Source organism: Notolepis coatsorum (genome assembly GCF_963971535.1).
Source record: "Notolepis coatsorum genome assembly, chromosome: 5".
Taxonomy (NCBI): Eukaryota; Metazoa; Chordata; class Actinopteri; order Aulopiformes; family Paralepididae; genus Notolepis; species Notolepis coatsorum.
The window spans coordinates 120677958-120700863 of record NC_140169.1 but is presented as its reverse complement, the minus strand read 5'-3'; the positions used below and the strand labels follow the sequence as shown (position 1 = coordinate 120700863).

The 22906-nt window shown below is 46.2% G+C and overlaps 2 protein-coding genes across 2 annotated transcripts in view; both read left to right on the top strand.

Annotated features, from left to right (window-relative positions):
• The window catches only part of LOC311229324 (dihydropyrimidinase-related protein 5-like), a gene marked incomplete at both ends in the record, with an annotated part of 60675 nt that extends 48396 nt beyond the window's left edge, over positions 1 to 12279 (top strand). Inside the window, 2 exons of the mRNA XM_084315401.1 lie at positions 11569 to 11749; positions 12194 to 12279. Of these exons, the coding sequence (XP_084171527.1) occupies positions 11569 to 11749; positions 12194 to 12279 (267 nt within the window). The remainder of the gene's footprint in view (positions 1 to 11568; positions 11750 to 12193) is intronic.
• Positions 12280 to 14131: 1852 nt separating this feature from the next.
• mapre3b (microtubule-associated protein, RP/EB family, member 3b) overlaps positions 14132 to 22906 on the top strand; it is a 26347-nt gene continuing 17572 nt past the window's right edge. Inside the window, exons 1-2 of the mRNA XM_084314869.1 lie at positions 14132 to 14227; positions 17446 to 17512. The gene's annotated coding sequence lies outside the window, so the exon portion shown is untranslated. The remainder of the gene's footprint in view (positions 14228 to 17445; positions 17513 to 22906) is intronic.

Below are 22906 nucleotides of genomic sequence, written 5' to 3'. Positions count from 1 at the left end.
GACCCCACGACTACACACACGCACAACCCGCATGCCACCCGGGAACGAACGGAAGGAACAACCTCGTTACTGCCCCCAAAATCACGGGGTCAAGAGCAACCCAACCCCGTGGCAAGGCTGTAGCAGCGGAGCACGAAGGAAGACCCAGACCCACCGAAGGGACTGGATCCCCTGGAAAAAGGGGGCCCGGAGAGGTCAATGACGCCAGGCATCAAGACCCCACCAGGCGGTCACTTAGTGACACCGCCCCCCACATCGCCAGCGTATTCGGATAAAGCCCCTCCAAGAGCGGGCCCTTTCCCCCCAATAGCACACCGCCTGGCACACTGACCCTGCAGAACAGGCAGTCAGCATGGCCGTCAGCACACAAAAAGGTTAACCTGTGGGGGACAATAATGGACAATAGAATTCACATTCATATTCTGTCACCTCCATGTTCAATGTTATGCACAGGGTGTGGTTAGAGGGCATTGACGTTATGTAGTCACACGGGTTGACGTGATGACGTATTAGTTTGTATTAAGGAAGTGGGAAGTAAACATGAGACTTTACGTGTATTGCATCTAAACAACCGTCTGGCAGTCTGTTTGTTCCGCACTCCTACATTGGTGACTCTGACGATCGTTTTTGGACGCTTCCAAAGACTGGATTAAATTTTTTGAACAAGCAAACATGTCTGTGAACGCTGTAGCAGTGAAGCTACCGGAGTTCTGGGAGCAGCAGGCTGCTGTTTGGTTCGCGCAAACGGAGGCACAGTTCGCTATACGGAGGATAACAGAGGATGATACAAAGTATTATTACGTGGTATCTGCGCTCGGCGGGGCTACCGCATCCAGAGTAGCACATCTGCTCGGGAATCCTCTGGAGGATAGTAAGTACGACACACTGAAAGACGTGCTGCTAGAAACTTTTGGTCAAACGGAGTCTGAGCGTGCACGTCAGCTACTGTCTTTGCCGGGCTTGGGCGATGCTAAACCATCGGAGCTAATGGATCGAATGTTGGCTTTACTACCAGGCAACCACAAGCCTTGTTTTATCTTTAAGGAGCTATTCCTGCAGCAGCTACCATGGCAAGTGCGGTCGGCTTTGGCTAACTCTCCCATTATAGACTATCGGGCATTGGCTAAAGAGGCTGATAGGTTTTTCTCTGCTACACAACAGTGTCAGGTGGCTAACAATATTGTGTACCAGGTGGATGACTCTCCGCCCCCTGCTGTTGCTGCTGCCCCCGCCCCGGCCCAGAGACAAAAGCCCACAGTGTGTTTCTACCATGCACAGTTTGGCTCTAAGGCTAGAAAATGCCTACCCCCATGTAACTACCCCCATGCCAAGGTGTCGGGAAACGAGAGGGCCAGCACCCGCTAGCTGCCATGAGTGTTGGCCATGAAGGCAGTTTATTATTTATTAGAGACACACTTTCTGGGCGGCGTTTTTTGTGCGACACTGGGGCCACTGTGAGCGTTTTACCCGCATCTGTTTTGGATATACAAGCCGGAGTACGGGGTTCACCACTAGAGGCGGCCAACGGCAGTCCCATACGGACCTATGGTGACATTGTGTTTGGAGGGACAGCATTTCTCATGGACGTTTGTTACCGCTGAGGTGTCTAACCCATTGTTAGGTGCAGATTTTTTGTGTGCCCATGGGCTGCTGGTGGACATTAAAAACCGGCGCTTGGTCAGCGCAGAGACTTTTAGCTCATTCCCATGTGAACTCAGTGGTTCTAGCTCCTCAAGGCTGTCCAGTACCCTTACTGCCTCTGAGTTCTCAAGTATGTTGGCTGAGTTCCCAGTTCTTACCATGCCAAATTTTTCAGCAGCTACAGCTAAGCACGGTGTGGAACATTATATACCGACTGCAGGCCCGCCAGTACATGCCCGTGCATGGCGCCTGGATCCAGGTAAACTGGCTATTGCTAAAGCGGAGTTTGAGGCGATGGAGTGCCTCGGCATAGTGCGCCGGTCCAATAGCCCCTGGGCCTCGCCACTCCATATGGTGCCAAAGGCCGCCGGAGGTTGGCGCCCGTGTGGTGATTATCGCCGCCTGAATGATGCTACGACCCCTGACCGCTATCCTATACCACACATTCAGGACTTTTCATCTCGCCTTGCGGGGAAGGTCATATTTTCTAAAGTGGACCTGGTTCGTGGTTATCACCAGGTGCCGGTGCAGTCACAGGACATTTCCAAGACCGCGGTAATCACCCCTTTCTGGCTTTTTGAGTTCCTCCGCATGCCTTTTGGGCTCAAGAACGCTGCCCAAGCATTTCAGCGCCTCATGGACAGTGTGTTAAGGGACCTGCCTTTCCTGTTCATTTATTTAGATGACATCCTCATCGCCAGCTCCTCCAGGGCTGAACACATGGTTCACCTCCGCACACTTTTTGAGCGCCTGAGTCAGCATGGCTTGATTCTTAACCCAGCTAAGTGCCAGTTTGGACTGCGAATAATTGATTTCCTTGGGCACCGCATCACAAAGGATGGGGCAGTGCCTCTGCCATCGAAAGTGCAGGCTGTGAGCGAGTTTCCGCAGCCCTCCACCGTCCGGGCACTACAGGAATTTTTGGGTATGGTGAATTTTTATCATCGCTTTGTGCCTGGCGCAGCCCAGCTCATGCAGCCCCTCTACGAGGCACTCAAGGGCAAACCTGCTAAGCTCACTCTCACTTGGACAGAGGAGATGGAGGGAGCTTTTAAAAACACTAAGCAAGCCCTGGCTACAGCGGCCATGTTGGCGCACCCATTACCTGAGGCGCAGATCGCTCTCACAACCGACGCATCGGATTATGCTGTTGGGGCAGTGTATGAGCAGCTAGTCGATGGTCACTGGCAACCCCTTGCCTTTTTTAGTCGGCAGCTCAGAGCCAGTGAGCGCAATTACAGCACCTTTGACCGGGAGCTCCTCAGCCTCTATCTGGCGGTACGGCATTTCCGTTTCCTGTTGGAGGGCAGACCATTCACAGCATTTGTCGATCACAAACCGTTGACCTTTGCTATGGCCAAGGTCTCAGAGCCATGGTCCGCTCGCCAGCAACGCCAGTTGTCCTCCATCTCGAAGTTTACAACAGACATCCAACATGTGGCCGAGAAGGACAACCCTGTCGCCGACTGCCTCTCTCGTGCTATCATCAGTACGGTCCACCTCGGGATTGATTATGCACAGATGGCAGCCGATCAGCTTTCCGACAAGGACGTCCAGGCATGTAGGACCACCGATACAGGTCTTCAGTTGGTGGACATCTCTTTTAATGACACTGGTTCTACGCTCCTGTGTGACATCTCACTTGGGCAGCCTCGCCCTGTTGTCCCTGCCGCTTGGAGGAGGCGTGTTTTCGACGCCCTTCACTGCCTTTCTCACCCGGGCAGGAAACCATCTCAGCTGTTGGTGGCAGCCAAGTTCGTCTGGCACGGTCTTAAAAAGGATGTTCGGGATTGGGCTAATGCTTGTCTAGAGTGTCAACGGGCCAAGGTACACCGCCACACCAAGGCCCCACTAACCCCTTTCAATGTGCCTGAAAGGCGGTTTGATCATGTGCACATAGACTTGGTTGGGCCACTGCCACCATCACACGGTTGCACCCACCTCCTTACCATGATTGACAGGACAACCCGTTGGCCAGAGGCCATGCCACTATCTTCAACTACATCTGCCGACATTGCACAAGCATTCATCGGCACCTGGGTTGCCCGTTTTGGTGCTCCATCGGATATAACCTCCGACCGGGGACCTCAGTTTACATCGGAGCTCTGGAATGCTGTGGCCCAGGGTCTCGGGGTAAAGCTGCACCGTACAGCGGCTTATCACCCTCAAGCCAATGGACTGTGCGAGAGGTTTCATAGGTCAATGAAGGCCGCATTCAGGGCCAGTCTTCGGGACAATGGGTGGGTTGACAGACTTCCGTGGGTCATGCTGGGCCTCCGATCAGCCCCTAAGGAAGATCTTCAGTCCTCCTCAGCCGAACTGGTTTATGGGCAGCCATTGCGAGTCCCCGGGGATTTCATGCCCAACACCACAACACCTTGGTCTGCTGGCCAGCAACGGTCTGTTTTCCTGGACAATGCCAAGGTATTTAGGCCGGTGCCTACGTCACAGCACATTGTGCCCCAGGCTTATATTCCACCTGATCTCCATACAGCAAAGTACGTCTTTGTCCGCCATGATGCCCATCGGTCGCCACTACGGCCACCATATGAGGGGCCTTTTCGTGTTCTGGAGACAGGGGACAAGTCATTTGTAGTCGAAATAGGAGGGAAACCGGACCACATTTCAGTGGACCGTCTGAAACCGGCTCATGTGGACCTGGACCGTCCGGTTCCTGTAGCTCAGCCGCCGCGGCGCGGCCGCCCTCCGGCCATCAGAACCTCAGACCGCCCTCCGGGGTCTACGGGTTCCACCATGACGCAGGGTTTCCCCCTGGCCGTTAAGTCCTCAGACCACCCTCTGGTGGTAACTGGTCCCGTCGCTACACAGACTCTGGACACCCGAAGCCGCTTCGTCAGGATTTTACGGGGTCCTCAACGGCTCATGCTGCCAGTTCTTGTGAATTCTGGGGGGGCGCATGTGGGGGACAATAATGGACAATAGAATTCACATTCATATTCTGTCACCTCCATGTTCAATGTTATGCACAGGGTGTGGTTAGAGGGCATTGACGTTATGTAGTCACACGGGTTGACGTGATGACGTATTAGTTTGTATTAAGGAAGTGGGAAGTAAACATGAGACTTTACGTGTATTGCATCTAAACAACCGTCTGGCAGTCTGTTTGTTCCGCACTCCTACAAACCAACAGAAGCAGGCAGCGCACCGGGGAAACCAGGCAGCAGGCTGTAACCTGAGCCTGGAGCACTGCGGACGAGACAGGCGCCAAAGGAGTCAGCTAAAAACAGCCCCCCCGGCGGAAGGGGCGTATGCTGGCGTTGTTGATCACCATGACAAAGCCTCCATTAAAAAAAACCCACCCAGAGGGGTCGAGGCAGAGAAGGCTGACATGATTGGCAGACGTCATGAACGTGCAGGGGCACACTCAACCAGGTAACCCGGGAGTTGACTCTGCTCCAACATACCAGGGAATCAACTACCCTCTCGGTACAGACGGTGGTTGTTCCGCATGCTCACCTCCACCCGTCGCTCTGATCACATCACCCCTGTCCTCCACGACCTCCACTGGCTTCCAATCAAATACAGGATACATTTTAAAATACTACTCATCACATTTAAAGCCCTCAACAACCTTGCCCCTCCCTACCTGTCCGACCTCCTCCACCGTCACACGCCCACCCGTCGCCTTAGGTCTGCAGATGCCAACCTCCTAACACCTCCCACGACCAGGCTCCGGACCTGGGGCGACAGGGCCTTTGCTGCTGCTGCCCCCTCCCTCTGGAATGCCCTCCCCAGCCATATCCGTGATGCAAACACCCTGACATCTTTTAAATCAGCCCTCAAAACTCACCTTTTCAATCTTGCTTTTGACCTCTAATTCTGTCGGTGTTATTTTATTTTATTTTGTCATGTATTATTTTTGTTCTGTTTTTTGTTTTGCCATAGTTTGTCTCTCCTGCCCATGTAAAGCGTCTTTGAGCACCTGGAAAAGCGCTATATAAAATAGATGTATTATTATTATTATTATTATTATAACCCCTCAAGAAAAAACTCCAAAACACACCTGCGGGTATACACCGGCTATACCGCAGTACAAGTGTTTCAGTTTTCAAAAAAGGGTTATCCCAGGCCTACGGTATCAACAAAACTTTACTTCAAACCGGGCCCGGCGGCACGGGAAGCACAGGGTTACCAGAGGAGGTCCAAGACCACCCCAACAGCCCCCTCTTCGCCACGCGTGAGAGAGGAGCGGAAAGAATGGAGAACCAGCCCTAAGCACACCGCACTTGGTATTCCCAGGCGGTCTCCCAACCAAGTACTAACCAGGACTGAACCTGCTTAGCTACCGAGATCGGACGAGATCGGGCGTGTACAGGTTGGTATAGCCGTAAGCCATTACGATAGTGCAGAGTACAACATGTACCCAACAAAGGGTCTCCATAACGCCTAACCCTGTGACACCCGGACCGACCCGGCATTTTTCCCCCCGAAAAAAACACAAGTCCCTCAGGGTACCAGAACAGCAGATCTGCATCCCCGGCGGACAACGGGTTAACTGACCTGGACCAGCGCGACCAGACCAGTCCCGTGTCGTAACCACGCCGACATGCCCACTCCAGAAGAGGGGGTAGGTATGCGTGTCGATCTAAAACATGAAAAGAGGGCGCCACCCAGACGGTCCCCATTTGGACCGTGCTCAGTGGCCCACCCTAAGGGCGTGAGACCCCTCTACCTATGTTCTGATCTATTCCATTAACATCCCCCAGATATGAACGAGAATTCATCGAGACAACCTAGTAAACTGGCGCTCGGAAGAGACAAAACTCCATCCCAGTTGCCCTATAAAAACGCTGTTTTAACAAGCAACCAAGGCGCACTTAGCCCCTGCGTGATTCTTTAACAGAAACACACCGAGCCAGCACTATGTATGCGTCGAGACCCAAACACATCAATGGATAGTCTAGCAAGACACCAAACATTGTTCCTCCAAGTCGCCTGGGAGAACGACATGGAGCCGTCGTGCTTCATGTACCTTCCTCTTTTTATCCAAAAAAGAAAGAAACACAGACTGACATGAATCCAACGTGACGCAGCTGAGGGTATTTTTTTTTTACATTTTTACATCCCACCACCCTCGCCATAGGGAGGAGACGGAAATCCCCAGAGAGACTTCCCACGCGAGCTGTATAGATTGAAAAGAATATATTGCAACATTGAGCTATGTAATATTTGGGTTAGGGCTCTCCGAGGAGGAGGCACTGAACCAATACACACTCAATAATCGAATTGAATCGAATACACACACAATAGAGCAGAACTCCTTTTTGAAGTTCTACTCACCTTGACAATCTGAGGAGGAGGCTCTGAACTCTGAGGAGGCTCCCTCACAGAGAAGGAGAGTCCGAACTCACAGAAGGCCCGAGGAGGAGCTTCGTGAGGAGGAGCTCTGACAACTCCCTGAAACAGATCCATAACATGGACCTGAACAACTCACGGAAGTCTTTACCAACAGAGACGCGCACAGTGACGTACTCTATGGCGGGGGGATTTCTGCGGTGCACACGCCCAATCTTCCAGGGCGTGGGACCAGGAAACTCCCCCCCCCCCCCCTCTTACCCTGTAACGTGCCGAACAGCAACGTGACAGGAACCTTGAAGGACAGGAGGTTTTAACCCCTGACCAATCAGAAAAGGGGAGGGAAGGATTACCAGTTCACCCCTTTACGACCCCACACCCATGATACGATGTAATGACAAAAAAGAGCATGACACAGTCATAGTCTGCTACATGAAGTGTCTAACAGCTTCACATAGCTCGTGTGCTAACCTGCTATCTGATTTTTACTAAGGAAAAAACACAGAATAGAGAGGGCCCCCTTTAAGAGCCCCGGTACCAGACTTACACATGTGCTTCTGTGGCCAAACCTAACCCAGTTGTAGATCACAAGACACACACAACCCTTCATCACAACAAAAAATGGCAAAAGTACACTCTTGCTACAGAGGAATGCCGTTTTTCATAACGAGAGAATACAGAATCCTCGATTATGTATTGGCCACAGGCCTTGCTAAGCACACACGATAAGTGACCAAACAATCTTTTCTTTAGGAAAATATAGTTTCTCAAGCGGTTTAGCACAACCCCAGCAATTAAGCTGAGGGTTACATCGTATCCCCACAAACACAGTGACACAATATATTGTAAACAACATGTCTGAGAGGAGGGTGAGGGATCACCCCTCTTTCCTTACCCTTGATACAACCAAGTTGAACAGGTAACCCTGTTAATATGTGAACACACTGTTCATTGTCATTACAGGCTGAGAAAAGAATTCATTCCTTAATCACATGTCACTAAGCATAGCTTTATAGGTTAAATAACCCCCTTAGTTGTGAGTTCACGTTACATGAACACACATGTTTTCATCACAACTAACCAGATCATTTTTACACATGTAACAACAACCCGATTTCTATGGAGAGAGAAGCTATACCAGTGACAAGACAATTCACACACAACACGCGCCGTATCCTCAATGCATTGCAGCAACACACGTTTTGGAAAACATCGTTATTACAAAACATTTAGAAGGGAAGGAAAGAAGAAGTGTTTAAGGTCCGGTCGGGACCTTCCTACCCTGAGCGCCGGCCAAGAGAACTGCAATCTGGCTAACGGGGCACCGAAGTTGAACACAGCATCCCTGTGTTGATGACGAGGGTAACGTTGTTGCGCCACCCAGCCGCTATGTTCCTCCATGTTTGACGCAGTCCTCGCTGGCAGGGCTCCTCTGTCAAAGATGACGTCGTAGTCAGAGTGTTTAAGGCATGTTATGGTCATAGAAAACGTTCAACAGTGTAGCATTAAGCTAACAGCCATTCGACCGATAGCAACAAGCTAACGTTTACTAGCCTGGTAACACAGCGGGCTAGCGTCGCAGCTAACAGCTGACTGGCTAACACAGTAGTCCACAACTAGCACGCAAGCTAAGCAGCTATCACCTGAACTGTACACAACGACATAACAAGCCACACTTCAGACAGGCCGCTGTCCAAGTCCCTCCCCTAAGAGGGAAAAGAAAAAGAATGTCAGAACACAGTGTTCAACGGTGATCCAGACATGCAGCGGGGCCAGCACAGTTCCCATTTCGGGCTGCAGCCGACTTTGAGCATGGAACTCCCAATAAAGAAGATCCTATGCCCACATTTCCTCGTTAGGGTATACTTTCATTTGTATATGAAAGATGGGGCCTGCACGGGACAGAGAAGCATCCGCTCGAGAATCCTGGGATCACCAGGTCCTGGTCGGGGCCCACTAGATTGACCATCATGGGCGTCAGACCAAGATCCTCCGACCGCCGTTTAAGCCGAGCAGAGGACCCCAGCCTGAAGTCGGCGTTTCGTAAATTGTCAGCTAACCCCCACAGCATCAACAACAACCAGAGCTTGCAAGCAAAACAGTACGTACCCAACCTGGAAACAACCGCTTCTCACAACAGTCGGTGCTTCCCACAGTCCGGCTGTGTGGCCGGAGGGCAACCCCATCCAGCCGCAGCAAGGAGGACTGTAGCTGGGGAGCATGTCAGCGGCGTGAGCTCCTAATACGAAAAAGCCGTTGAAGGTCGGAATGACCATCGTCTTCCAGACACTCCAGTAATGAAGACAATATCGCCGTATTTTCTCGAAAATAGTGAGAGAGAAAATAAAGATATGATGTCAATGTATCTTCTTTTGTTTTCCAACTTTCTTCTACTAACAACCTCGTCAAGTGGGGATCTACCGAAGGCACTTCCTTGTGGTGAAAGTGAAGAAGGAGGCGAGTAGGTGACCACACTCCTGCTTATGAAGGTAAGCGGATGGGGGTGTGGCCAGACGAATGTTGGGATGTAAAGGTACATGGTGGAATTTTTTATTCAGTGCTCGTGCACAAAGTGAAGTACAGTGCAACTGGTGCTGAGCGAAACCATAACGAAACAGAACCACCCATCATTCTGACACCTGTCACTGGGCTTCTCTGTCACTTATCTCCCTGTCACTTGTCACTTATTGTTTGGGTCTCCTGATTGGTTGTCACGTTGGAACGCTTGGTATGTCAGGAATGTGGTCGTACTTAAACCCCTTTCAGTTGTCGGATCTTCTCATTCTCCTGCAGAGTACACAGTGGTACTGCAGACACTGGACGTTGCTGTCATTATTGTTATCATTATTATCTCCTGCGTCAGTGTACTATCTGTTGCTATTACTCTAGGTGTACCGTTCTACAATAAAGAGAACCACCGTTAACGAGTAAACAACCTTCTCTGCCTCTACTTATTACTCCACAACTGGAACCTACCTGTCTCCGTCGTTACACCCCTATGTAAAGCGACCTTGGGTCTCTTGAAAGGCGCTATATAAAATGAAGCTATTATTATTATTATTATTATCACGTCTGTGCGGGAGCTCACAAATAGACTGTGTTAGTCTCAGTGAAGTTTCAACGGAGGTCATCTATTCTAACCAACAAATTGAAGTAGAAAGCATTTCGTTGTGACCAATCTTATTTGGAAACATGACACACAATAGTATTTCGCTTTGTATTTTAAACAATATTTAATCACGTTTGGAGGTGGGTGTTCTGCGTCTGCCCCCCGTGCCAAACAAGCAGGCCAACCTCTTGTTCGCGCGTGAGCCTGTTATAATTACACTACTGTCGCTATTTTACAATTAACTATAATGAATTACGGGTCATACAGAAAACTCTGTTGAAGTGTTGAAACGAATGCACGGAAGCTTATTTCCGCGTTGTAGTCTTCATATTCTACCGCTCTGCGCCAGGTACGCATGCATAAAGTCAAGCACACGTTCAAATTGATAATTCCCACACTTTGCTTAGAAATGATCGTACGCACGGGTTACGCACATATCTGTGCGTACGCATATAGCGGCACGGTGGTGTAGTGGTTAACACTGTCGCCTCACAGCAAGAAGGTCCAGGGTTCGATTCCCGCTTGGGGACCAAGTTTCCATGATGCCAGGTACCCAGGTGGGGTATCTCCCAGGCCTTTCTGTGTGGAGTTTGCATGTTCTCCCCGTGCTCGCAAGGGTTTCCCCCCCGATAAGATAAACCCAATGGAAAAACATGCACAACAATAGATCGCTAACGCTGTGGCGTCCTTGATGAAGACGGACAGGAGCACTTGGATTGGTCCCCTGGCGCGGCTCACGTTGACGCCTGTCTGCTCCCGGCTGCCCTTGGGGGGGAAGGACGACGGGATGGGTTAATCGCAGATACGAATTGCATGCATGCATCGCATGTGTGCCGATTGATGACCTCTGAGCAGGTCCTACATTTATTATTATTTAATTCATGTGAGTGTGTTTGTGTTGAGATTTTACTAACTAGAACATGTGGCTACATAGTGTTGAATGCAGATGAGAAATACTAAAATAAAAGTCTGGCATGTTTGCCAGGACCTTCTGGGTGTTTATACAGGAAGTTGAGTAATGTGATTGAGGCATCCTCTACCCAATTTTAGCTCTATAGGCAAACTGCATGAGGTCCAGAGCCTCCTCCACCAAGGGGATTAAACTAGCCATTCTCCTTTATCAAAAAACACTTGCGCTAAAGCACATGTTGACATGTAAACCCGCCCTCCAGTCATGATTATTTAGGTCAGAGAATACCAGGTAGACTGACGAGACTCATTATAATATTGTGTAGTCTGATTTGCCCTGGCTCACACCCCAACCAAGCATCCCTTAGTCTGTCGCCAGTACTATGCCTTGAACTTTGACCTTGACCAGTGCTGTTGATCTTTAAAAAACCTTCATTAACACAGATTCTTGGGTGACTTTGAAATTCATGTCAAATGGGATATGAAATGTACAAGTGGGCGTGGTTACAGACAGACAGACGAGACACAGATACAATACCCTGTTGTGTTTCACTTCTTCCCTCTTATTAGTACTTCCTCCCTTTCTCTTTCAGACCCAGGCTTTAAAGGGGGTTGACAGGGACCCCTACTCTGGAGACGTGGCCAAGGTGACCATCTCTATCAAGAAGGAGCTTGGACTGGGCCCTATAGACGGAGAGGAAGAGGCCAACAAGTCCTCTCCCCGTGGACACCATGGGGGCAGGGACCTTCACGAGTCCTCCTTCAGCCTCTCAGGTGATTTTAAAAGTCTTATACAAGATACTGTAACTGAGGAGTGTTCTATGTATTGTTGACTGTTGTATTGTCTGTAATTATTATGTAGGCCTACTGCTGCTACCTTGGCTAGATGTCAATGAGACTTCCTGGATAAATATAGGTTAAATAAGGTTGGCTGGTCTCTCTGGTATCTGTGTCTCTGTGTGACTGACTGAATGAATGAATGAATGAATGAATGAACAAACGAATGAATGAATGAATGAATGAATGAATGAATGAATGAATGAATGAATGAATGAATGAATAAATAAATAAATAAATAAATAAATAACTGAATGGTGTATCAGGACATTTGTCTTGAGGGGGTATGAAGATAATGGATATGTTATTTTAATATGTGGTGTATATGTCTACATCACTTAATTATTATACAATTAAGTTGTTGTTGTTTTTCTCACTCAGGCTCCCAGGTGGATGACCATATCCCTAAAAGGTCCTCAGCTCGTATCCTGGCCCCACCGGGTGGCCGCTCCAGTGGTATCTGGTAACCATGACACCGGAACAACAACTCCCCGAGCCTCGTTGTTTTGTACATTTCTGAGCAACCAGGAAAACTGCACTGATTTTCAACCACAGGATTAGAGTTAGAGGGAAAATAAATTCAAGCGCTGGTCTCTGATTGGTTGACAGTCGAATTGATTGATGATCAAATTGGCGATCGGCGATTTGCCAAAGTGAGTCTGTAAATCGAATTAGTATCTGATTGGAGTGATTTATTAATTACATGCGAGTGAAGGGCTATTGATTAAATGTTTCCTAATTCAAACTGACCATTTGAATATAGATCAACTCTGCTCATTGTCTCTCACCTGGCATTAAGACACAAAATGCAAACTAAGCAAACTTCTGTGAGAGATCAAAACCAGTACAGTTTTTGATGGATTGACTGAATCGGTGTTGGCTGACTTATTTAAACAATGGTAGAAACTACATTCAGTGAAGTATGTATATCCCCTCACACACACACACATACACATACAGTATGCAGTTTGTCACCATAGCTTTAGAATTGTATGAGAATATGTGCTTCTCGTTTTCCCTTGGATATCCCCTGGTTTCCGTTTGTGATTGGATTGCCCCTGTGGTTGGTATCCTGATGCGTCATAGGGTTCTAACAGTGTTATTATTATTATTATTATTATTATTATTATTATTATTATTATTATTATTATTATTATTATTATTATTATTATTATTATTATTTCATTTTGATGAACCACACTGTGTGGTGATGAAGTCCAACTGCTTTGTCACTCCTTTTGATCTTACTACACTCTAGCTAGAGTCAGGGTCCACCCCAGTATATACTTTGACTACCTCGTTTAGCTGACTTAACACATGTATCCCAGCCAGCCCCACCAAGCAGGAACACTGAGCCGCACAGGTGACAGACTCCTCATGTATCCGCTTTCACCTCTCCTATGGATGTTTCTCATTCCTGCCTAACAGTATTATATTTATATACATGATCATGTCTCCTTATCTGTGTATTATATGGAAGACTTTCCTTTTAGCTGAAGGGATATCTGTGCCAATGTGAATCACCATGTGCCACGCCCTCACCCATGAATGAGCACCATGTAGAGATGGAGCAACACATCTTTATGGAGCGTCAAGGTTCAACAACTGGTGCTGTTATTTTTTATGATTAATATGACATGAATTTATTTTATTGTTGGATGGTTTAGGTGTTTTGAAGGCACTGTGACTGGTCGGTGACTGTGTGTGTCCGTAGAGCCTTGTGTTGGATGTTAAATCTGTAAGTGGCTGCTTCTTTCTTACCACGCGAATGAGTGCAAAAATAAAGAGGGAAAAAAACAACACTTGAGATCATTTTGTTTGTGTTGTGTGTGTTTGTAGGCTATTTAAAATGTTGATTTCAATTAGCTGATGCCTACCCTGTTGATCTAGAGTCAGACCATTGGTATAGTCTCTAGGTTATTGGCTGTAACTGTCTGTTACTGTTACGTGATCACCTGTTGTTTGCCTGCCAAGATAGCAGTATCATAATGGGTTCATCATGATTCTGGCAGGTGGCGACGCATTGTAAGTTGAGTCACATATACCTGTTACCTGTATGCTGGGAGTACTGTATTAACAAAATAAATAGTAACCACGGCATGTCATGTCACTGTTACACAATTGCAGAATGAGAGGGAGAGAGAGAGGGAGAGAGAGAGAGAGAGAGAGAGAGAGAGAGGGAGAAATAAAAACGTAATCAGGAACCGCCATGTCGGTTCAGGAGGATGGAAGTAGGAGCGCAGTTACGGTAATGTCAGGTCAAAATCCTGCAACTGTGAAGCGCATGCGCACAACCACGGGGCTTAGGTGGTGGGGAATCTAGCGCAACCTGAGCAACGGACACTGTGGCAACGGACTATCTATCATCGCACACAACGGGACGGCCGCTATAAAAGGGACTGCGATCGCACGATAGTAAGTAAGCTTCGCTAACATTTGGTGAAATTGACTCAAAATTATTTTCTTTTCCCCCCAACAGATTTCGAGCCATTTATTATCGGTTTTGTATTTATAGTTCAGTCAAAAGACTTGTCCCCCATCCCATCCCACGAGTGAGCGCGCAGTCAGTGCGTGTGTGTTTATCGCTAAGGCCTCCAGAGGGGGTAGGCTGCTACAACAGTACCCTGTCTTTAGCGACACACCGGTGAATGCATTTGGCAGAATATACTATCGGCAATATAGCAAAACGAGGAGCATGGTGTGCAGCGACTTGCCAGACTAGACCATGCTGGCCACGAATTAAGCGTAGCTAACATTATACAGCTAGCTAGCTAACGTTAGCAGAGTACAGGCTAGCCAGCTAACGTTATTATGTTAGTACTGTATGTTATCATAGCTGCCACCACCACCGTCCAGACACAACTGTCAGTGTCAACAGCCCAACACCAACCACTCCGTTACTTTTAGTTTGGGTGGAGAGACACAGAATACGAAATAGAAGTGCATGACGCTGCTTGGTTTCAGTTAATTTCATATTATAATAATAATAAAGCAAGATGAATAGGATGTGTTTCTCTTACCGTTAGTTAGGAGTGAATGTTGTTCTGTCAGTGCCAGCCATATCTAGATATCTCTCACTGAACCATGAGCCCCGCAATAGAAACAGGTGCATACATGGGTAGTGTTATAGGGGACGAGGGGCATACAGTGGACGAGGATTTCCTAAATAAAGCGACCCTCTTCAATCCCATTTTGGTTGCTATTTTGGGCAAATGGTGCGTCATTGTATGTCCGTGTGTGTGTGCGTGTAGGTGTGTGAGAGAGAGAGAGAGAGATAGGCGGATATAAAAGAGTAATGTCATGGTTTTTTGAGTAGCTGGCTAGAGAATATTCTGGAGACAGCTATAAAGAGAATCTATATGACTGAGTGCATTGGGAAAGCCCAGGTTGCACGCACGAACACACACGCACACACACCATTGACACACAATTTGTTCAAAATAGTAACAAAAATAGTATTGAAGAGGATCACAATCTCACCCCTGTCTGCCCCTTGTGCTCTACACACGTATGACCGCGTTTCTACCTGCTACACAAACTGCGCATGATCATCCATACTTTGACTACATCAGTATGTTTATAACTGAATGTGGTGAAAATGCCAGCAATTATTAACGTTTTACCTCGCCCTTTCATACACAAGTAGACAGATAAAGATAATAAAGATCTTATCTTATATGTTGAGAATCTCTGTTGTTATAGTAAGCTATTGATTGTGATATTTACATTGCTGCCCTGTTAAAGGTGCAAGTGGTATTTTATTTGTTAAAAAAAAATAAGTTGATTTAGAGTGTTTTCGTCTGTGGGTCCAGTCCCTCCCCTCTACAATAAAAATAAACTACATTTTCTAGTATCCCGTTCTCACTTTATCCAATCAGAAGAGAGAACTTCTGAGAGAACTGGTCAGGATACTGCTTGGCCTTACTCCTAAAACCCACCTTACCCCTGCCCATTTTGACAATCTAGGATGGCTTAGAATAGACGACAGAGTATGCAACTTGCAATGGGCCTAGTCTACAAGATACACTACACTGCAAAGATACCCATGTACATGTCGAAATACTTCCTAAAGGTCAGTGAAGTCCACGACCACAACACCAGAGGGAGTTCCACAAATCACGTTCAACCCAGATTCGGCTCAAACAAGGGACTAAACACATTTCGCAACTATACCACAATAATGTGGAACGCCCTACCCACAGCCGTAAAGGAATGTGAATCCCTATCCACCTTCAAAACCGCTCTTAAAGAGCACCTACGGGTGGCTGCAATTAGAAACTGGCCCCGGTAAATGTCAAAATCCCCACTCCCCCACCCAACCCCAGCCCCCTCTATTGTACATTTTCTTCTCCTTCTGATTTATATTTTTTATGATGTTCTCTCTTTCTTACACAGTACTGTATATTTGTATGTCTCTAAATGTTTTGATGAATTGGAAATGGAGGACCCTTATGTAAACAAGACAAAATATTTTTCTGGTCTTCATCCTCTTAGCAGATGTTGTATTGAGCTGTGCTGTATTGTACCCATTCTGCAATATGTTAATAACGTTTTCAATCAATCACACTGCAAAAATGGTCTGAAAAAAATAATAAATACAAACTAGTTTTAAGCAAATAATTATTGGCTTGAAACAAGTACAATAATATGTCAGTCAATTTGACTCAGCAAGACTTCTTGTAATAAGTAAAAAATATCTAGGGTTCTGTCTCCTGACTGGATAAAGTGTGAATGGCAGACAATTTATTTTGTGTTTACTGCAGAGTGGAGGGAATGGGATACCCATGTTACTGACCAAACACTATATTAGTCATTGCTGTCGGAAATTGGAATGTAGAGCTACTTAAAACAAATTTTAACAAATAAATATCACTTAATAATAAACTATAGCCTATTTGTCATTTACCTACCTTACATAGTTCTTAGTATTTGGTTTGGGGATACATTTGCTTCCTCTGAGTGATCATCATCATCATCATCATCATCATCATCATCATCATCATCATCATCATCATCATCATCATAGCATCCTGTAGATGTTTATTTTGGAGTCAGACATCTACAGGACGTTCCCTTACAGGCAGGAAGTCCCCTTACATTATAGTGTATGTCTCCCTGTCTCTCCTCTGTCTCCATCCTGGGAACGGTGTAGGCTAAGCAAGCAAGCCTTTAGTGTGTTGTAGTTCTACTGGTGGTGTGTGTACACTGTAAAAAAAAAATCACAGGAAATTCACTATTATTTTACAGATTACCTTTGTTTTTCTACTTTAAGTGTAAATACCATAAACATACAGTAAATTACCTTTTATCAAAATATTAACCATTAAATAATGGTTGTAATCTGTAAATGTATTTGATTTTACTGTAATTTGACAGTAAGTATCTGGAAACCATTGATGCCAGACATTTACAGTTTTCTTCCAGCTTTTTTTCTTACAGTGTACAGTATTGAGTGAGTAGCCTACACCTATTGACCTCTCTGACTCCTATGTACTTTAAACAATAATGTGTTGGGACTTGTTCAACTCCAGAACGAGGATTTACCTGTATGAGTTTAGCAATGCTGTGTATGGATGATAAGGTGGTGGATATTACACGTTGTTTGCAACATCATGTCTTTGGTTTCTCTCCAGGTCTCTGGATTAGGTGGAACAGCACAGCTCAAGTCTAAGGGAACGCCCCAACAAACACCCAGCACAGGTAGGTCTTGTGTGCTTGTAGTGATTATTGCATACCTACCTTGGCCTAGCGATTGGGAAATAAATTTTTCTCTCAATGTCGAGTGGGTGGATGAGAAAAGGGGATAATGTTTATGTTTGTTTGTTTAATACGTGCCTGGCTGTCATCCGATCATTTTGCGATATCATTCATATTTATTGTACTGTGGTTAATGTTGCAGGAGCGCTGCATCCATTAGCCCATGTAATGCCTATATGTAATGACAGCCCATTATTGGAAGACAGAGACATACACATTCACATGCGCAGCCAGCCCCCATCTCCTCCTCCTCCTCCTCCTCCTGCTCCTCCTCCCTCAGCTTTCCATCCTCTCCCCTCTCATGCACAGAGATCTGCCTCAAACACAATACAGACTTTGAAAGTGTCCAACATACCTAGCAGAGGACAGACCGTCATGCAAATGAGATATTCCAAAAGAACTACCATCATAGTGTGGTATTGTGTGTCTGTAAAAGGCATGAGCTTGAAAGTGAAAGTGAACGCACAGAGGAGTGAAACAATAACGCAACTGGCTCTATTCCAATTCCAAAATAAGCCTCCATCCACTTACAGGCTGCAACAGGCTACACTGAAGTTTAGCATTTTAATTACACTTACTTTCATCCATCCATAATGTGCCAGAAGAAGCTTACAACAGGGTGAAATGGACTTGTGTTTCACTGAGTTGTTTGCACTAGAGGAGGCAATGCATCCCGTAGCCCCCACCCCCCACTCACCCCCAGCATCTGACAGCTGTCACCTCATTAACTTCAGTTTTAACCAGAGTATTATCCCAACATCATGGCTGTCTGGGCTGCTTGTACTGTATATAAGAAGCAAGATTGATTGTGATCCTGGCATGTGATCCATACATCACTCTATTGAGCATTACATTATAGACTACGCCTTGTGTGAAGAGGCTAATTCTCTTGTGTTTTAGATAGACAATTAGACACAGGTAGAAACACTTTTCTTTTGAGCTGTCACCCCTTGCTCTTATGTTCTCTTGTGTTTAGATTAGGTCTGTAGCACAGTCTGACTGTTGTTCCCAGGGCATTCTGACTGTGAGTGGAAGTCAGTGTGGATTGTAATGAGATTATCATAAACCTCATGGGGAGAGCATGGTGATGTCTGTCTCTCACGGTCACTCACACCGTCCCACATGCTCAGGCGGAGGCCACTGTGGCTGTGTTTAAGCATTACATCATGCGCAGGAGTGTGTTATAAGAATTAGAGCATGCCTAGGGGTGGTCGTTAGACCCCCCTAGGCATGCTCTAATTCTTATAACACGACTACAAGTGGTGTAATGTCTTTTATACAATTGCCGAATTCATCCAACCTTATTGCTATACAATAAACACACATTAATTGAAGCATAATGGAGATTTATTCACAAAACCATCCACAGAAAAAGTAGGTAAAAAAGAAAAGAAAAAAATTGCCTCCGTGTCTAGAAGCTGCTGGGAGGTGCAGTGTTTCAAAGCATGCCATCTAACAGTGAAGTTAGCGGTTGTTATTGGAATGATTGATTGAAAATGTTATTACAGATAGACAGTGCTACATCTATACATAGGTTGCTTCAAAGCACGCCATTTAACAGTGAAGTTAGCAGTTGTTATTGGAATTATTGATTGATTGATTGATTGAACATTTTATTACAGATAGACAGTGCTACATCTATACATAGGTTGCTTCAAAGCATGCCATCTAACAGTGAAGTTAGCGGTTGTTATTGGAATGATTGATTGATTGATTGAAAATTGTATTACAGATAGACAGTGCTACATCTATACATAGGTTTCTTCAAAGCATGCCATGTCAAGTCAAGTCAAGTAATTTATTTATATAGCACGTTTAAAAGCACAAGAGCCAACCAAAGTGTTGTACAATCAAAGCTTAAAATCAATGTCCTAATATAAAATATACAAAAATACAAAAAGGCACAGCAGGACAAGACAGTACATTCAGAGAATAGGACAGTAGGACAACACACGGATAGGGGAACACAAAGTACAGTAGCACACAGGGGACAGAGGAGCATAAGAAGAGATACAAGAGGGAGGGGGCAGGATAAAATTGCATGGGAGTGTGTGAGTTAGAGTGTGGGAGAATCAGGGTTTATTGAAGGCCACGGAATAGAAATGGGTTTTTAGACGGGCCTTAAATGTCTCCAGCGAGGGGGCAGATCGGATCTCCAGGGGAAGCTGGTTCCATAGCTTGGGGGCCACGGCCTTGAAGGAGCGATCGCCTCTCTTTTTGAGTCTGGTGCGGGGGGGGGGGGACCAGCCGAGCCTGGTTGGAGTGAAGTTAGCGGTTGTTATTGGAATGATTGATTGATTGATTGAACATTTTATTACAGATAGACAGTGCTACATCTATACATATGTAGCAGGGTGGATTATCCCTGCTTTGTGGGAACGGGTGTGCACAGTCACTGGGTAGCGGGACACAGTAGAGCTCCGTCTGACTGCACCCTCGTCTTTGGGCCTGGAGCGTCAAACTGGAGGCCGGCAGTGGGAGTGGATGGGGCCCGGGATTTACCAACCTGGTCTGGTACTCTGGTCTTCCTCGCCCTTCCGGGGCGGTCAGCAGTACTCCCCAATCTGCTCTCACTTCCCCCAATACCTCCGTTAGCCGTCCCACACCTAGTGACTGATAGATGAATAAATAGATTTGTTCCTCCCGCAAGCAGTACCCTCCCTTGATGACCACTAGAGACCTTAATGACTGTATGGGGAAAGGGTTAAATAATAATAATATTACCCGCATTAAAAAGGGTTAGGGTTAGACTCAATAATGGACACGCACACACACAATTCCCGTCTTAGTTTGTTTAGTGTTACTTATACTGGGCAGTGACAAGTATTACTGGCAGTGAGTCAAATGGCATATAATATTATTATTCCTAATTACTAATAATTATAATAATAATATATATATAACACGTATACAATAATACCTTTCTCTAAGGCTTTACATATTACGGCAGCATTAATGTACCCCAGGAAGAAACAGGGTTAACTAGACGGGAAATCAATAGGCATGACCATACACGTTATCACACTCAAAGGAAATGAAAAGGTGGGCCCACTTTACCTAACAAAAGTCCTAAACTAATGCCGGCATGTAGTGTTTATGGGGTACCCCTATGAACTGTGGTTAGCAACCATTAGCTTCGCCCGTAGGCCGCGACTCATTGTGTAATGTACAATAGGATCTTGGTCACCGAAGTGCCAGTGTACTCAACCAAGATAGCGGCCTCGCCGCACCACCACTAGTCCGGGTGGTAAGATGGCGTCGAACGCTCTCGTCCCAGGAGCTAGCAAGCTGTGTTAGGCAGAGGGGGCAGTAGCGGGCTGGAGGCACGTGCTGGGTGATGGCGACCTCTGCTGGACGGGACGAACTCCCGTGCTAGGCTGCCGACCGCCGGTGCGGAGAAGATGTTGACTGCCGGCGCTGACAGGCTGCTGGCTGCTGGCTGCCGGTGCTGAGTTGACGCGCTTTAATAATCTGGGGGCTACCTTAACTGAAGCTACTCTGTGGGTCCTAGACAGCCCTCCTGCTAGCCAAAACATGCAACAACGCACGGTGCCTCTAACCACCAGTTCTCTTCAGGCAACGCTGGCCGGGCACCTCGCTGGAGGGGATAACGTTAACATAAGCCACTTGGCTATACCGCTTTCTTCTAGGATAACTCGCTGTATCACTAGGGTTATTCTGTGGGGATATTCAACACGCTACTACGCTTATATTTCTAGTATAACCCGTAATATATTCAAGTTCAATACGTTCACCCGCATATTCCACTACGGGGCTCTTCCAACGACACGACCATTCAGGTCCAAGTCCAACGTCGAAGACGCTGGTTCTCTCCACTTCCGTTTCAGTTGACTTGCTTCTCCTCCATGCCTCTCTCGTGCGCTCCGCCTGCCACCGCCGCCCCCTGCTGGTACCGCCAACTAGCCCCACAGGAAGAACTGGGTGAATTGAATATGATTCAGTTTAGTGTTCATAATCCATATTCCAGCCGGTGAGATAAGGAGAAACTCGCGTCATTGTTCAGGAGAATATCAATGGAAACTAGTTAACATGTCTTTGTGCACAAAGGGGAGATAAAAGGCAAGTCAGCACTTATGAATAATAGTCGAATATTCAGGGTGCTACACATAGGTTGCTTCAAAGCATGCCATCTAACAGTGAAGTTAGCGGTTGTTATTGGAATGATTGATTGATTGATTGATTGATTGATTGATTGAAAATTGTATTACCAGATTGCAGAATGGGTACAATACAGTACAGCTATACACACAATTGTTAAGGGGATGCAGACCAGAGAAAGACTTTCGTCTTGTTTACATCAGGGTCCCCCATTTTCAATGAATCATAACATATATGACATACATGACATACAGATAGACAGTACTGCTACATCTATACATTTATGACATACCAGATTTACAAATACAGTACTGTTTTTGTAGGGTGATTATGGTTTATTTACATTGAGGTTCTGGGGTCAAGTGGAGTGTATTATATACGAAATAACAACCGTCTGCTTTCCTTTTCTAAGCATTTTCTGTGATAGAAGTGATTGGGGAATAGTTGCGGGACGCCAATATGTACCCACAGTAGAAAGCTTGTGTGGATCCTTATATTGGTTCTTTTAATACAGCATTTTTAAAATCACGCGAAACAAATAACCTCTGTTCTCCTTGCAATGCGTTTTTAATTCTTTCTTATACAGTAGGAAAGGGGAAGAACACTATATCGTGGGTGTTCCTATGACTTGTATTCTGCTTACAGCTTCGAAACGCCACTTATTTCGTTTTACAATGTCAAAGCCTTTTAAATATAATCAAAACGTTCCCGTATTTCTGCAATCTATGCGCCAATAATAACGAGTTGAGTTCTATTACATGCTGGGTAGGCTGATAGAGTGTCTGCACGTTCACCCGAGAGGAGTCGGATTCTGCAACTGCCAGTGGCCACTCCCCCCCACGATTTATATGTTGTTTTACAATGAGTCATGACAAACCAATTACATAATCCAACATTGTGTAAACAACTAACATATTCCAGGTAAATCTATCTATTTTGAATGAGTCGTTATGATGACTGAATCAATCCATTCATAAAGATGATTGTCCGCCATCTTGGTTTCATTCAGTAAAAGAATGAACGCCGGAGTGATTCGGAAACAAAGTAATTCGGTTGTGGGCGGGTTCTGGGATCATGTGGAGTGTGTTATGAGAAATAACAACGTCTGAAACAAGTGTTTCAGCCAATCAGAATCAAGAAATGTGCATGCCATTGTATAACTTGTACTACATTACAGCGGGTGTGTGATGGCTTTGTGTCTATATGTGTTACGATGCA